We start from the raw sequence: 17,788 nt of genomic DNA on the forward strand, positions 1-17,788 counted from the left end.
CATGTGTATGGACCAACAGACACTGCTTTGAAGAATTATCAGACTCAGCCACATGGTGCACATGCATACCATATGTCTGAAATACAGGTAGGGACCACACATCTTGAAGAACCTCCAGTTATAGTAAGTAACCTACACTTTCAGGATGTTGCAACCCATGTTTTGTGGGGACAATTGTTTGATGATACCCCATATTGGTTCCAGTGTGGGGTGGTAGGTGACAACTAGGGGTATGCAGTCAGTGGTTTGTATTTTTCTCCCAGATATTGAAGTAGGCTCTCCCAGGTTATTTGGATGGCTTGTTCCATGAGGCAATCTACTTCATTGGTGGAGTGTCCTTGTTTAGGGAAGGTGGTTTTAAGTGTGTATCCCAGATGTTCTTTTTGGAGCAAATTCTGTGGTATCTAAGGCCTGGTCTACACTACGGGATTAGGTCGAATTTAGCCATGTTAGGTCGATTTAAAAATGAATGTGTCCACACAACCAACCCCGTTCCGTCGACCTAAAGAGCTCTTAAAATCGACTTCTGTACTCCTCCCCGGCAAGGGGAATAGAGCTAAAATTGACTTCGCTGGATCGAATTTGGGATAGTGCAGAGGCAAATCGATGGTACTGGCCGCTTGGAGCTATCCCAGAGCGTTCCATTGTGACTGCTCTGGACAGCACTTTGAACTCCGATGCACTAGCCAGGTACACAGGAAAAGCCCCGGGAACTTTTGAATTTCATTTCCTGTTTGGCCAGTGTGGCGAACTCAGCAGCCCAGGTGACCATGCAGTCCCCCCAGAATTGTAGAGCATAGAATGTTTCTACGCTCCCCCTATCATCTCCATCCCTGAAGTTATTGCAGATTAGAAGGCAAAAAAAACTCACTTGTGATTACATGATTTCTGAGCTCATGCAGTCCTCCCGCACTGATAGGACACAGCTTAATGCATGGAGGCATTCAGTGGCAGAGGCCAGGAAAGAATTAAGTGAGTGCGAAGAGCGGAGGCAGGATCCGATGCTGAGGCAAATGGGGGAGCAAACGGACATGATAAAGCGTCTGTTGGAGCTGCAAGAAAGCCAACAAGAGCACAGACCCCCGCTGTCACCACTGTATAACCGTCTATCCTCCTCCCCATGTTCCATAGCTCCCTCACCCAGATGCCCAAGAACGCGGGGGGAGGGTAGGCTCTGGGCACCCAGTCACTTCACTCCAGAGGATGGCCCAAGCAACAGAAGGCTGTCATTCAAACAGTTTGATTTTTAGTGTGGCTACAGTAAGCAATGTGGCCTTGTCCTTCCCTCCTCTCCCACCCCACCCGGGCTACCTTGTCCGTTATCTCTCTCTCTTTTTTTTAAATTAATAAAGAAAGAATGCATGGTTTCAAAACAATAGTTACTTTATTTCGAAGTGGGGAGGATGGTTGGCTTACAGGGAATTAAAATCAACAAAGGGGGCGGGTTTGCATCAATGAGAAACACACACAACTGACACACCAAAGCCTGGCCAGTCATGAAACTGGTTTTCAAAGCCTCTCTGATGCGCAGCACGCCTTGTTGTGCTCTTCTAATTGCCCTGGTGTCTGGCTGCTCAAAATCAGACGCCAGACAATTTGTCTCAACCTCCCACCCCGCCATAAACGTCTCCCCCTTACTCTCACAGATATTATGGAGCACACAGCAAGCAGCAATAACAGTGGGAAAGTTGGTTGCGCTGAGGTCTGACCAACAGCGCCAGCAAGCTTTTAAATGTCCAAAGGCACATTCTACTGTGGATTCTGCACTTGCTCAACCTATAATTGAACTGCTCCTTACTACTGTCCAAGCTTCATGAACAGATCCCCCGAGCTCGTTGCTGGGGAGCAGGAGAGCAGAATTGCAGGGGAAGTGATGGAGCTGTACACCATGCCCTGGAGGTTGCTAGGAGCAGAGCAGGGAAGACGTTCCCAGAGCCCCTGGCCAAGCTACATGTCTGACGAGGACGGTTACCAGTCCTACTGCACCGTCTGCTGCCAGCAGCACCCAGGAGGACCAGTACGGATCCCCCGAGCTCGTCGCTGGGGAGCAGGAGAGCACAGTTGGAGCGGAAGCGGTGGATGACAACGGTTAGCAGTCCTACTGCACCATCTGCTGTAAAGGCAAGGAGCTGCTGCTGTGTAGCAATGCCAGCTGCTGCAGGTGCTTCTGTGTCGAATGCTTGGAGGTCCAGGTAGAGCAAGGTACCTCAGCCAAGGCAAAAGAGCAAGAGCCCTGGAGCTGTTACATGTGTCAACCACAGAAGTGCTGTGGGATGTTATAGTACCGACCGGACTGGAATGTATGGCTGCAAGACTTCTTCACCAGCGACAAAGGACAGAAATATGATGCACCTAAAATCTAAAAAGGCCCGCATATTTCCCAGAGTCACTACCCTTGATAACAGAACGTCACTGATTGCATTGGCTACTTGGATCACAGCAGCCCCCACAGTAGACTTGCCCACAACAGCAGCCGTGACGGTGAGCTGTGTAGACTCCATGCTTGCCGTGGTATGGCGTCTACATGGGTAACCCAGGAAAAAAGACGAGAAATGATTGTCTGCCGTTGCTTTCATGGAGGGAGGGGACGACTGACGCCATGTACTCAAAACCACCCGCGATAATGTTTTTGCCCCATCAGGCATTGGGAGCTTAACCCAGAATTCCAATGGGCAGCAGAGATTGCGGGAACTGTGGGATAACTACCCACTATCCGTAAATCGATGCTAGCCACGGTAGTGAGGACTCACTCTGCCGACTTAATGCACTTAGTGTGGACATATGCAATCGACTATATAAAATCTATTTCTAAAAATCGACTTCTATAAAATCAACCTAATTTCGTAGTGTAGACATACCCTAAATGTGTGACTGTAGATAATAGACTTTTGGGTGCATTTGAGGTGGTTACTGGATCTGTGGAAATAAGTGTGGTGATCCATGGGTTTCTTGTATATAATCACTTTCAACTTCTGGGACACTGAGATCAGCTACAATAATGGAAACCTACAAATGACTATATACAATAAGTTGGTTCAGTAAAAGACATTACCTCACCTGCCTTGTCTCTATTAAAACCCAGGGCATGGTAAAGGAAATCAGTTCTAAAGATTAAACTAAACTAGGAACAATTACTAGATGTCATTTTTTCCTGTGCATCCCCAAGTCCCTACAAAGAAATATAACTATTTTCCTTTAGGGAATTCTCAGGCAGGTGGTCATGAAATTCTTATTTTTCAAACTGTAGGAGTATATCTCTTCAAAGAGAGCCCAAAAGTTCAATGATTTATAACACTCTTACAAAATTACCTTATTTAAATAATATTATGGATTTTCTCTCTGCTTACATATGAATGAAAAGGTGAAGAGGTAAGTAATTATTTTTACTATTTTGTTTTTTAATGTAGTTATAATTTTACCTCCTAAGGGTAATTTTAGGTGTTAGGAATGTGTATTATTTTTATTGGAGTGTAGTGCCTGAAGATCCCAGTCCCTGATGGGGCCCCTTTTGGCTAGGCCATGTACACAGTTACAATGAGCAGGTAATCCTTGCTCCAAAGCGCTTACAATTCAATCAACTTTTTCAGGGGAAATGTGCAACTTTGAATTTAGGTGCTGTTTTGAGATGTTGCAGATGTATGTTCCACTCAAGTACATGCATGATGAGCGTATCGAAGCCTGGAAAACTTTGCCTTGCAGTACCATAGGGGTGGTTCTTGTGTCTTCTGGCCCTTTGCCCCTCCCCAGGCTATTTAAGGGGAGCACTGATCCAACACCCCTGAGTTCCTTCTCACCACCCATGGCTAGAGTCGGAGCATTTGATGTAGTAGTCTACCTCACTGTTTATTTCATTTTTTTCTGGAACTTTGTTGTATATCATTCATTGTTAGCATAGTTTAGTATTACCCTTAGATTTAGTTGTAGAACTTAGAATAGATATATAATTACCCTGGGTGATGCCCTCACCAGGGTTTAAACATAGTTCATTGTGTATGTTGGCTATCCCCAATAGTGAACCCCACACACTGTTTGTTGTGCCTGGGAGAAGGGCATGTTAAAGAGAGATGCTCCATCTTCAAGTGATTTAAAAAGAGCACACAGGTGGCAAGGGATGAGTCTAAAGCAGCACCTTTTAGAGCACGCCATCTGGCCCGCTTTGGCACTGAGGACCTCCACAGATCATCCGGCCCCACACTCTTCTTTGGAGCGGACATGGAATGTTGCTCCTGGCTTGAGGTGCTTCCCCTAAGAAGAATGTTCTCCTTTCTCTGGTCCTTCAGGGAGAAGGTATATCACAATGACTTATGGAATAGCTTGGATGCCTCCTCCACAGAGGTTAAGAGACCACTCAACAAAGTTTCAAGTGACTGATTTCTTTTCTCAGTGACTTTTTGATACTGCACATTTGCAGCACTGCAATGTGGTCTTCCATACATACTTTAACCAAATATTATGCTATGATGTCTGCGTCCAAACATGGTCGGGGCATGACTAATGCAGTTGGGGAGGCTTGGCACTAGCATCAGAAGCTCCCTAAAAGTGGGGGACCACGCCCCGTGCTCTGCTCTGAGGTCCAGCCCCACTCGGCCTCCTCCCCACAAGGACCTGCCCACGCTCCACCCCACGCCCTGCTCCTGCTCCACCTCCCTCCCAGGCCCCCTCACCCGCCGCTTGCACCTTTTCGCTCCCTCCCTCAAGCCCTCTGCCCGCTGGAGGGGGAGAGCCCTCGGGGGAAGGGGAGAGCTGGGGCAGGAAGAGGAGCAGCATGCGTGGGGTAGGGGGGAAGCGGAGCAGCACAGGCGGGGCTACGGAGTAAGAGGATGAGCAGGAGCGGGGCCTCAGGGTGGCGTGCCTCCAGAAGGAGGTGCACCACATCCTTTTTGGGGAGGCTTAGCCTCCCCCGCCTCTTATACCCGCCACCCATGCGTCCAGATCAGATGCAAATTTTGGGAAGGCGCTCTTGCAATTGCTCTTTAAGTAGATTCCAAGCCCTACCTCCTTCTGATACTACTAATGCGTCACCTGAGTGGAATACACATCTGCAACCACGCAAAGAAGAAAAGATGGTTACTTACCTGTAGTGTTACCCTTGTTCATGATGTGTGTACAGATATGTATGCCACAACCCACCCTTCATCCCCTCTGCATCAGAGTCTCAATTCTTGACATTCAATGCAAAGTGACTGACAGGTATTGGGGCAGCACCAGCCTTAAATAGCTTGGAGAGGGGCTAAGGGCCAGAGAGCACTAGCAGTGCCCCATTCAGGTACTGTTAGGCAAAGTTCTCTGGCTTTGGTGCGCTCAGTGCATGCACACCTGCATGGAATACACATTGGCACCCACATCTCAATGAACAACAGTTACAGCTCAGGTACATAACTGTGTTTTGCTTGGCACGTAAGTAAAAACTATTTTACTATAATAGCCTAGTATAGGGATTCCTAATCTTTCAGAGCTGCTGATTCCCTCACAGAATGTTTTTTTGACTCCTTTTTCCAAAATCCACTCATCCAAACCATGATTAGGCTCTATGGGGCCAGATTCTTGAAGGTATTTAGGCACCTAAAGATACAGATAGGTACTTTTGAAAATCCTACTAAGTGTCTAACTCCTTGATTTGAAGGGGAGTTATGCACCTAGCAGTTTTGAGAATCTTATTAAGTACCTATCTGCATCTTTAAGTGCCTAAACACATTTTAAAATCTGGTGCTAGTAGACTAAACTCAGGACTGTAAAGTGTGAACTCCTGAATTCTAATTCTACTCACTATATCTCCTTGATGATGATTAGAATAACCATGCAAATTAAGTATTAGGATTATTTATATAGCACACTGAAGTAATGAATAATTATTTTTACTATTTTGTTTTATAATCCAGTTATAATTTTTAACTTTATAAATGTTGTGTTCATTTGAGATCTTAAATAGTTTTTCATTTCATACAAAAGGAGAATTTATCAACATTCATTCCTTTTTTTCAGCATATCATACTGATAAAGTGAAGATTAGAGGTTATTATGCATTTAAACTGACTGAAGAAAAATCAAAACCCAGATTTGGATTCTTCACTTCTGATTCAAGAGCCAAGTCTTCAATACAAATTTACAACAACCTGATTAGCAGTAATGGCTTTCCTGCAGAGTATTCTAGTGATCTATGTGATCAATCAGAGGAAAAAACACAGTGTACCTTCTGTTTATTTCTCTCACAGAAGAAGCCTCTGATATTCTTTGGCTGCTGTCTTTTCTCCACTTTTGTCCTGCTTCTAACAATTATAATTTTTCACAAAAGAAAAAGAAGAAAACTGTATAGAGCAAAAAATTTCCAACACATCTGTCCCCCATTTAAAAAGGGACACAAAGCTACTCTCAACTAGATTCATCACTGTCTGCATCTGCTTTCTGCATAGGATAAAGAGAATGGGACAATTTCTGAGAAGCACTATGTGAGTCACTCCAGTTATACACACCAAATAACATTCAGTGGAGGAATGGAAAATAATTACACAAGGGAGAAGAAAAACTGATGTTGACGGGTACCAGTGATTTTTATCTAGCTTTTGAAGCAAGTTAAATGGTTTCTCCTTGTGCCTTGGAATGATCTGTTAACTAGTTTGACTTGAAAAGATATTAAGCTGTGAGAACTGATGTGCACTTTTATATGTGAATGTCTTCAAACTAGAAATTTTTGTGATGGACACTCAGATATGTTTGGTCATTGATAAGTTTGTATCTGCAGCTGTTTGCAAATGTGACAGCTTTAAAAAATTCCAGTTAAATTCAGCACCAAGCATTAAATAGTTTGGACCAGATTCTGGTTTTAGTTGCAAAGGCATAAATCTGACTAACTTCGTCATTGACATAAATGCCTAACTCTGATACTGGGGCAGTTGAGATTAGACTTTGATACTTTGTTCCAAAACTAAGGTAATAGCTCCTAGGACCAGTTGGGAACAAGACATTATGATATACAACTACTGCTTGTTTTACACTGCAGGGTAGGGACAAAAATCAGTCAGTTGTGTACAGATTTTTATTACTGGAACATTAAAACAAGCTGTATCTATTAATCCATCACAGAAAATAGATATCCACACAACTATAAGTCATATGTATTTATTTCTGGAAAACATGCTAACTAGCTGAGCCTCCTGTACTCTCAGTAAACTGCCAGTGCAGCCCTCAGTGTTGCAAAGCCTATCATAAAGAAATATGAGAGCAGTTTGTTTAGAAATGTCTTCTCTCAAGAATCGTGTATTCTATTAAAAATGCCATTTTCACAGGCTATGATAGGTGTCTTTCAAAACTACCTTATTTTCACTAAACCTTTTATTTGTGTTTATAGAGGTTACATTTACCTCACAATGTCTCTTACAAACAGCATTTTATATGTTTAGAGATTGAGATGCCCCTATTCACTTTGGTTTACTTTTTCTCTTGGCTCATTTGGTCAGTGGACAAAGCGCCCAGATATTATTTCAGCACCCACAGGCTATTTCTACGCTACAGAGTCTTTGGCAGCATAGCTCCCTAGGATAGACGCAGCATACACAGAGAGAAGCTTTTCTTGTGGTGTAGGAACACCACAGCCCCCAAACAATATCAGCTATGCTGCCAAAAGCAGTCCTTTGTGGGCAGAGTTGCAGCTACAGGATTGGGTTTTTTTTTTTTTTAACATACCAATGTCAGTCAGGGATGTGTTTATTCACACTGCTTGAATTTGCAATAGAAATAGAATAAACTTGATATTCCTTTTGGAAGCCTGCAGTTTGGGTAGACCTAGCCTGTTGTCTGGATAAATGTACTGAATAGAAAAGCATCGTGTCATATATACCAACCATAATTCTGGGTCCTTCTGCTCCCAGGGCAAGTTTGGGTTCTTTGCTACCCAGCATCTAAACCCCTCATCTCAACTGTGCCTCACCCCCATACAGGGCATGTGCCTATGCTAAATATTTGAAAAAAGAGACACCACTTTGTGGGTTCCTTTCACATATTAAACTTGCCTTTGGATAAAAGGCTAGGGTCCAATTCTCTAGTGTGCTAGCCACCTTAGGCTTATTTTCTTCATCCCTATCCTCCACCTGATACTGCAGAGTGAACATAGCCACATACTCTCCTTTCCAAATTGTTTTCCCTAAGAGTGTTTGATAAAGTCTCATGACACCCCCCATTCTGAAAAGAACTTGTGGTTTCTTAAGTGTTCCTCTGTGTGTAAGGATGAGTAGCCTGCTACCACTTTGGGGGCAGGGGGGAGGAGAATAATAATAATCAGCCCCCTCTCTTTCAGTTAAAAGATCTGTCTTGGGTACATTGTCCCGTCCCCCCCGTGTATGCCACTTTCAGTCACCTGCCTCCTCAGCTGAGGGACAGGCTTTTACCACACTTAACCCCCACACACACACACCCACCATCTGTGGACAAGGTAGCCCTCCCACACCTCACAGGGCCAGTTTTCTGCTACCCTGGGTGGGGACAGAGCTGCAGCTTTGAACATGGTGCACAAAGCCTGCTGCTGGCCCCCTCCCTTGCAGGGAGATGCTGGCAACCCTCACTGCAACAGCCCAGGGCTGGCTGGGATGCCTGAGCACTCCTGCAGAGAGGCTATTTGACCACCCTTGGGTGGTCCAGTCACCTTCCCCCATCTTGGCCTCTGAGCCCACATCCCTGCTCCCAGAGCCATTCCAGGGACTCTATCCCAGTTCTCTCTTAATCAGGGCTCCTCTAACACCTCTACCCCCGTTGACTGAGCCACAACCCTGCTCCCCACTCACCTCCTGCTGCTGCGTGTACAATCCTAGCAGTGAGCCCAGCTGCTGTGTGCCTGCCACCTTCAGCGGCCTGGCTGGCGGCTGTTGCCGCCACCACCCAGCTCCAGCTGCTCACCCATAGCGGTGGCCCTACCCCTGCCACTCCTGGATGCAACTGGGGAGGGGGTGACACACTTGGCCCTGGCAGCTGCTGCTGTAGTGTGGCTAAGTTCTCCAGCAGGGCCCCTCCCAGGAATCATTGCAGCAGCCAGCTATCCACACGAAAGGGCACATAGACCCCGAGGAAGGTTTTAAATTGAGGGGGGGTATGCCAAGACCCAATTGCATGCCATGTGCCCATCTGGCCCATAGGAGGGAGAAGCCCCTCCTCCCTGTCAGGCACATTCCAACATGTAGCACTAGGGCCAGGCTCTTCCCTCCCCCATGTCACCTCCACTATTGCCCCATTCAGCCAATGGGAGGTGGAGAAGCCCCTTCCAGCATATATCATAGCCAGAAGGGCTCTCCCCTCCTGAGAAAGGTAGGGACTTAGAGGTGATGGGAATCAGGACCAACCACCAGTTCATTTTCCAGTAGGCATGAGCTTATGCATACACTGACCATCATACCCACATTCTGTTCAGGAACACTGCATCAATCAGAGTGACCATGGTTTGCAGCATACCAGCCATTGTGAAGTGAAGCTCCCAGATCAACCTTGCAACTCCACAAATCTCTGGGGCAACAATAGCAGGTAGGGCCAAGGCATGTACACCTTCATGCATCAGTGGAAGGATTGAGCACACAACATGCTGGGGTATTTTTGTCCATCCTGGTGACATAGCAAACAGCGTGCAATGCCACTTTTCAATGTAGGAAGCAATTAGAGGAAGGACAGATCTCTGCTCAAGGACAGAGGGAGAAGCAGGAGATAGGCAGCCTTAACTTAAACTTGTGTATATTTGTAAAAGATATTCTAGTTAAGCAGCAGTGAGTACTGGTTTGAGGCTTCTCCACTACTTTGAGAGATTGCATCATTTAAATTTTAACTATGTGGCATACAAAGAACTGCAGAGCTTTGCATTTATTCCCACATTTCTTTTCAAGGAGTATTTCTTCAAAACTTATATGAACAAGTTAATAATGTCAAGTATCAGAGGGGTAGCCCTGTTAGTCTGAATCTGTAAAAAGCAACAGAGGGTCCTGTGGCACCTTTGAGACTAACAGAAGTACTGGGAGCATAAGCTTTCGTGGGTAAGAACCTCACTTCTTCAGATGCAAGTAATGGAAATCTCCAGAGGCAGGTATATATCAGTGTGGAGATAACGAGGTTAGTTCAATGAGGGAGGGTGAGGTACTCTGCTAGTAGCTGAGGTGTGAACACCAAGGAAGGAGAAACTGTTTTTCTGTATGTATAGTAGCATATATGGAGTTTTTGGAATGGAATAGAGGGATCCATGCAATGAACTTGGCCTACACGAGCATAAAGTGTGCAGCCCCTACTGATATTTAAGTTGGATTTTATTCTATTGTCCTCATCTTTAGTCTTCAGTTTATAATAACTAACTAAAGAAGCTAGTGGTGAAGCAGGTTTTAGGAACGGTCAAGGGTAATCTGAACCTTTGAAATCAGAGAAAGAATGAAATGGGAGTGCAGAATAAACATATTACAGTTTGCTTCTTTTGCTGAAGTGATCAACAGTTTTCACCATTTAAAAATCTTTGTTTCAGAGTTAGCACTTCAACTACACGCACTGGACAGTCCACGCATCCTGAAATGATTTCTCTGAGATGCTTTCTTTTACACCAGGGGAGTTAAGGACACTGTTAATAGATGGCAAAAACGTACACAACAGTATATTATGGCACCTTGCAAAACTAACTTGGGGAACTGCTTCTCCAAAGAGTCGTATTTTTAGATCATTTTAAATTTAATATAAAAATACACAGAATTATAGCCATTTTTATTCAGCTCTTAAAGACAGAAGCCAAAATGTGTAATATTTGTTTTATTTTTTAAAACACATCGTCTTCAGTTTTTACACTAGACTTCCCATTTGGTACTTGATACAGTAAGTAAGTAGCAATTTGCAGCTCGTGGTTTGTTTCGGAATCTAGACAACTGTAAGTAAGAAGAGTGCTAAATTATAAAACAATATATACAGTTTTAAGCTTTACTATGTCAGTGCAATCCCCCTCTGAACTCCCTTAGACTAAAAGTTTGTGGAAATCTCAATGTATTTTAAAAACATATCTAATATATAGAATAGAAAACTGTTCCACTTGTTAAGTATCACTCAAGGACTCGGACGTGGAATCATGTCACATTTTCATCATTTAAGCAGGAACACAGTTCAGATGCAATGTAAGTAGCTTTTCTTCACCCATTTTTCAGTTGGGTTGACTAAAGCAAATGGTCAAATTCAATGGCTCAAGAGTGACTAATCCTCTCCCTCTCTCAAAAGAGCAGCACTAAAAAGAAAGTCTTGCACATGGTTGAAGTGACTTCTACAAGGCAGGTGATAATAGGGTTGATATTTTAAATTGGCTTTGTCTGTTTCAAGTGGAATCCACTACTACTGAAGTTAAGATTACTGTACTAAAACTATACTAAAGTTAAAACAGATATAGCCAATTTACATATCCCTTGCTTTTATGCTGCAGAAGGTACTCATGACACTAATTTCAAATGCAACTTGAGACTTGCAGCCACCTGACACGTATATTTTACAAACAAAATATAACCATATTTGGATGAAAAAGTTGGTGGTATAAACTTCTTTTGCAGACTCGTGAAAAGATCCCAAATGAAAACCTTGTAGCACCATCTTAACTGAAAGTTACTTCCATAATATTAAAGTGTTCCAGTTTCATTGTTTGGTAACTTAGAGGACAAATATAAATGTGTCAAGAAACTCAGCAGTCAAAGGGTAGTGCATCAATTATTCAAAGTTGAAAATATTATCCACTCTTCAAGTGAAGGGATGTCATGTTGGTGGGTTTATAGCTACAGAATGGCAAAAATACTAGGCAACGAATATGCTGCTAATCTTCCTATCAATACACTGCTCTGTGCCATCACCAAATTAAGGAGCAAAAAAGTCTTACCACCAAATTCAAACGAATCTGCACTCCAATGCCTCAAACCAGAAAGGAATCTGAAGAGCGGCTCAAGAGTGACAAAATATTGCTTGAAGACCTCAGCTATGGCATTATACACCATGCCCAGGAGAACAAAGCCCAGATCTGATCTACACTTAAGTTTTACCAATTTAACTGTGTCAGTCAGGGGTGCAATTTTTTACTGACAATTATACCAGTAAAAGCTTGTGTGGATGCATCTGTACTAGTATAGAGGTGCTTTAATATTAGCATTGCTCATTTTGCTTCCCGAATCAGAATAAACTACACTGGTTTAAGCACTTTTATATCAGTATAATTACATGTAACCATACTGGGGGTTGCCTCTAACTATATTACTACCATATACTTAAAGCAGCAAAACTATAGACAAGTCCCTACTAGCAGCAACTTTTCATATGTTAGCTGTTCAAGACCACTGCCCCACCCACCCATATCTATCATTATTCCATTCCCAAAATCTGCTAAAGTCTTTAAGACAGGGACCTGATTTATCAAGTTACACATATACCTCTGAAATTATAATACAAAATGTTACTGTATAAAATACCAACCTATTATAGTTTTATTCATCAGCCTGTTGTACTGTTCCCTTCTCGGAAACATAGATACCATCCAAGAATTTTCTGATATCCTTATTCTTGACTGTGGTGGCCTGCTGGATCAAGGCAGCTACAGAAAAAACAAGAAATTTAAGACATAGCATGGACAATGCCCTAACACAGCCAATTCTTATACACACTCCAACATTTCAGCTGATGACATAACTAACAGGAGATGAAATAGCTTAGAAGGGATACTGCCAACGTGAAATGACTAAAAGCAGCCTAGAACTTTCAGGTGCCAGCTCCTCTCACCCATATGAGTTTTACGATCATGTTTTTAAATGTTTTTCTGATGCTGCATAAAAGACCCAACAAAATAAAGCTATATAGGGAAAACAATATAACTGACCAAGTAAATGCACTAATAATCTTTATGTTTTTACATTCTTAACAATAAGTAGTACTTAATTTCGAGACAAAAGTTGATTTGAGCTATCACTTCAATTCCATAAGAAGTTTTTCAGGAATACTTTGTGTTAAAATATAAAAAAAGTTCCTGGATTAAACTGACACCTGCAAATAAAATGGCTATTACTACAGCATAGTGATACATCTCCCTCCCTCCCTCAATACTTATTATACAAACCTGAGTTGGATACCAATTCAATGTCATTCCCTTCAAGAATCAACTCATCCTTCTGGGCTTGAGATACTGCACAGGCAACACCTAAGAGAAAGGAAAGTACACAGTAAGCTGAATATTTATCTGTGGAGGTATGGCAGGTGCACTTTATGTAACTTATAGACATTCAAGAAAAAACAGTCGCTGTTTCAGAAATCTTGTTTGACTTCATTTATAGATCCATAAGAGACAATATGGATATTACAAGAATTAGCTTCCCATTATTTATTAGAGTAGCATCCAGAGGCCAATATTAGGACTGCCCCCTCCCTGCTTTGTGCTAGGCACTATACATACAAAGTTTCAGCTGCTTTCCATTATAAACCTGATTAAGACCTTCTCACCCTGCAACTCAAATCAAAACCACTACCTGAAGTGTAACATTAACAGATACAAGAGTTTGAAAATTTAAGTATCCATTTTGGATAGTTTTACAGCTTGTCTGTTAAGCTCCAAATTTGGCTGAACATTATTCAGTTACCACTTAGGCACTTCAGAAGTTTTGGCCATGTCTGCTACTTTTTTTTTTTTTTTAATTCAAGAACTGCACAAGTGAGATTAGTGAGGCCAGCCATATGATCAAAATTTTACCTCTTATCTTCCATGCAGGCCAAAGACATTCCTGTATCTTCACACAGTCCTCAGCGACCCACCACTATCATTCCATTATAAACCACAAAGATAAGGTAGCCTAATTTTATTTACACACACACACACACACACACACAGCCCTTATAGTATCTGCTAATGTTGTCTGAGATGCAACCAGTTATCTACCTTGATGCTTTCATCCAAAGTGGTGATCAAACAGATCAACCTAATTTACTCAACTCCCATTGTCAGGTAATAAGTGTCCATTATAGCCCGTATTCATATCTGGCTGTGAATTCACAAGCTTTAGACAATCCTGAATATGAGCAAGTGCTGATTACTTCATTTACTCTAATCTACTTGTCAAAATGTCAAATCAAACACTGTTTGCTAATACCAATACTACTGGTGTTTTCAAAAAGATCCCAAAGGCTTAAGTATTTTTTGTGAATTAAGTTGTAGTACAATGGGTAAGATTAGTTTATAGGAAGATAACTGAAACAATTTGTACTCTTAGAGCATGAGCAGAAACATTCTGAAATGCCTCCAATGGCAGATATTTAATCTCTACAGGTATAAAATGCAGTTAGGGTTACACATCCATTTGTCCAATAAACTTAACCAAAATGCCTACTGCCACAAACACACAACATACTGATGGGGTACAGATAAGAGTATGTGTCAAATGAATAAACTTGTCTGAAATTGTACTTTTGAAAGATTTCTGCAGACAGGCTGCAAACTAAGCTTTTCATATGCATGCTTAAAATAAATGTAAAGTTCTTACAGCAGTTAATTTTTCTGTAGTCACTGCATTAAAGAGACTGAACACCGACTGCCCTACATAAAGCTACAACTTTACAAGCTCCATCAAGATTCCTAGTTTTTTGTTTTGTTTTTTTAAGTCTTGCTAAATTAAATATTTGAAGTGATAATGAAAAATGTTTAGAACAAAGCCAAAAGCAGAAGTGTGTCATGCATGTCTCTTGGAAACCAATAAAATCAAGATTACATATGCAGGAGTGCCAATGCAAAATATGGAACCCTCAGAAAAGATCTGGATCTATCCGGGTTTATTAAGAGATTGATCAACTTCTATCGAAATCGATCTGTTATGAGCACCTAGCACTTCTGAAAGTTGGGCCATAAACAATATGTCTTCTGATGCCCATTACAAAGTTCACAGCAATGAATCTTACTAAAAGCAAGTTTGTTACAAAAACATATATTCACAGCATGATGTCCACTTCAATTAGCGGAAGTACAAGGCCTCTAATGATACTTACCTGGTCTCATGCGCACCCTGCGGATATATTTCTCTCCCAGGAAGTTACGGATTTCCACAAGTGAGCCATTTTCCTGAATAACTACGTTGATGGGGAAGTGAGCATACACAGACCTCATTTTGTAACGAAAGCCCTGGGAGTAACCAAATCAAAAATGTCATCATTAAACTCAAATATGTTACAGCAGCATTTCTCAAACTGGGAGCAGGGTTGGAGCGGTGGCAGGAAGAGGTGGGGTGGGGCCTTAAGGGAAGGGTGGAGCCTAAGTAGAGGGGCTTGGGAGTATGAAGTAAATTTTTAAATGGGAGTCCTCAGGTTACTGAAGTTTGAGAACCGCTTTGTTACAGAACTAGAAGACTCCAAAACTAGGAGATATATTTAAGAGTTACTTGACAAATGTGATGAAATGTTAGATCATTTCTGAAGAGTATTTTAACTCAGAGAGGAGTTGCTTTTGAAGCATCAAGCCTCAAAGATCTTTAATGTTTATGCTTAATGTTCTCTCCTAACTCTAAAGTGATCTCACTGGCAAAGGCAAGATCATAGCTAACCCACACGGTATACAGTACCTTTCATTTAGCATGGCTAAAAAAATTCTCATAAGAATGAAGTTGTCTGATATTGTTAAGAATCAAGTGACAAATATTCTATTTCAAAATAAAACTTACCAATGTGACACCCTTGATCATGTTTTGAACATGACTGCAAATTGTACGAACTGTTGCCAGCTCCTTTCTGTTACCCCACCATTTGTCAACCCGTAGCTATAATAAAAGTTCAGTGTTCAGTTTCAATTCAAAATTAACAAACATGTTTCCCATAAGGAATTAAACTGATTTTTTGTATAACCTTCAGCAAATCACTTAATCTCCACAAGCCTCAATTTCCACATTTGTGAAATGGAGCTTTTAACAGTATAAAGGAGTTTGAGGAATACTGATGCAAAGTGCTTTAAAACCCTCAGATGACAAATACTTGTGTAAGTGCAAAATATTGAACAGGCAAAGAAAGCACAGGGCAGTAACAAAGCAAACTTCCTGGCATTGTTTCATCAAGTTTTTCCTGAATGGATTGTCTAGGTGAGAAGCTAGCTCCTTTTCTATATGCATTCAAATCTTTGACCTCTCCACACTGTCAACTATGGTGATGGCAAGTTTTGTGCTTGTTCATTAGCAAAAGCATTAACCAATTTCCCATATCACCAGGCAACCCTCCAATGGGGTATTTCTTAATCTATACATGAAAAATTGTATGCCATCCCTAGGATGACCAGATGTCCTGATTTTATAGGGACAGTCCTGATTTTGGGGTCTTTTTCTTATATAGGCTCCTATTACCCCCCACTCCCTGCCCCGATTTTTCACATTTGCTGCCTGGTCACCCTAGCCATCCCCTACACATTAAGCACTAATGTGCCAGAGCCATACTCTTCACCTCAAACATTTTAAGCAGGTTTTAATTCTCACTTTGGCAAATGTTCACTCAAAAGGTTGGGGAAACGTTTTTAGTGTGTCTTGTTTAGAGAAACTTGAAAATATGACTTCCCAGTAAGTAGAATCAAGCTTTCTATCTAGCCTCCTTGTAATCACCACCAAACACCAATTGAACTTGGTGATGAGTGCATAGCTAGAGTACCAATGAGCGCTCCTCCAAAGTCATGGCCCACTCAGCAGAATTGGAAGAGAAATTTGAAAGAGCAGACCAGGGACATCAGCTACTATTAAATGATATGTCCAAGAAAATTTAACTCAGATGCACTGAGCTATCAGTGCAGCAGAAGTCTGGGTTAATCTTGCTTACCACACATAGTTACAGTTTAAATAATAAAATACTATAGCCGAACAAAATTAATTTGGAAATCTAAAAGCGTCATTCAGTAAACGAATACGTTAATTCAACATTTCTAATTACATACCTACTCCACAATTTTTAACACTAAAACCGCCCCGAAACTGTAGCCCCAAAACTGAACATTTAAAAAGAGCATGCCCACTGACAGACACACATAATACCTGACTGCATATCAATACTAACCCTAGCTCAAACACCCAGGATGTGCCTAGCCATCTTAGAAACTTGTATTTAGTCTCACAACTTGTGAGGTAAGAAAGTACTACAGTCACTTTTTAAAAAATATAAGAACGCAGACAAACAAGGCCAAGTGACTTTCCAAAGATCACATAGGAGGTTTGAGTCCCTAGTCTGCCACAAACTTAAGTCCCTCATTAGTACCCTAGACACTAGATCATCCTTTCTACGAATATGAAAATAATCCCAAAATATCCCTGCAATGCTCACCTTCTTGTGCTTCTTTCCCAAGAGGGAGAGTTCTACATTGATGTGGTTAAAATCCCGTCGCAAAGTTCCTCTGGGACCTTTCACAATAACTGCCCGGCCCTTCAGAGAAATGTCGACTGGAAGACAAGGAAAGCAAGTGTTAACCTTTTGCAGGGCGAGAATACAAAGCTTACGTGGAACAAGCAAAGGACTGTACCTTTCTCCGGGATGTCAACAGTCTGGTTGCTGAGAATGGTCTTCATTCTACAACGACAACCACAGGGTGAGAGCAGAGACACCAGAGACACCGCACTGCACCTTTCCCAGCCAGCCAGCCCCAGCCCACACTAAGCCCGGCCAAGCCTCTTCGAACCGGGGCCCACAGACCAAGAGAGCGGCCGCTGCGCCGCTCCACACCCCGGCCACGCCACGCTGGGGGCCCGGAACGCGCCAGCGGGCTGCCCCGCGCCTGGACACCCGCCCTTAACGCGCCACAACAGGGACCGTGGGTCACTGC

General features: G+C 42.4%; 2 protein-coding genes across 2 annotated transcripts in view; one reads left to right on the forward strand and one right to left on the reverse strand.

The window, feature by feature from the left end:
• Positions 1 to 7,641, forward strand: part of KLB (klotho beta) — a 45,472-nt gene extending 37,831 nt beyond the window's left edge. The window contains exon 5 of the mRNA XM_054028992.1: positions 5,983 to 7,641. Within this exon, the coding sequence (XP_053884967.1) occupies positions 5,983 to 6,377 (395 nt within the window). The 3' untranslated portion in view covers positions 6,378 to 7,641. The remainder of the gene's footprint in view (positions 1 to 5,982) is intronic.
• A 3,102-nt stretch (positions 7,642 to 10,743) lies between these two features.
• Positions 10,744 to 17,598, reverse strand: RPL9 (ribosomal protein L9). The gene is made up of 7 exons (XM_054030541.1): positions 17,489 to 17,598; positions 17,293 to 17,408; positions 15,663 to 15,758; positions 14,995 to 15,127; positions 13,082 to 13,162; positions 12,445 to 12,562; positions 10,744 to 10,871 (listed from the first exon to the last, which is right to left on the reverse strand). The coding sequence occupies exons 1-6, from the start codon at positions 17,532 to 17,534 to the stop codon at positions 12,456 to 12,458; spliced, it is 579 nt and encodes a 192-aa protein (XP_053886516.1). The 5' UTR covers positions 17,535 to 17,598; the 3' UTR covers positions 10,744 to 10,871; positions 12,445 to 12,455.
• Positions 17,599 to 17,788: the final 190 nt, after the last annotated feature.

This window comes from Malaclemys terrapin, chromosome 5 (assembly GCF_027887155.1).
Source record: "Malaclemys terrapin pileata isolate rMalTer1 chromosome 5, rMalTer1.hap1, whole genome shotgun sequence".
Lineage (NCBI taxonomy): Eukaryota > Metazoa > Chordata > Testudines > Emydidae > Malaclemys > Malaclemys terrapin.

Coding starts and splice junctions, on each gene's coding strand:
- RPL9 (XM_054030541.1), bottom strand. CDS start 17,534: ATGAAGACCATTCTCAGCAACCAGACTGTTGACATCCCGGAGAAAG. Junction 15,128..15,662: donor TGATCAAGGGTGTCACATTG/GTAAGTTTTATT, acceptor GGTTACTCCCAG/GGCTTTCGTTACAAAATGAG. Junction 13,163..14,994: donor CAGGGTGCGCATGAGACCAG/GTAAGTATCATT, acceptor CCTTTCTCTTAG/GTGTTGCCTGTGCAGTATCT.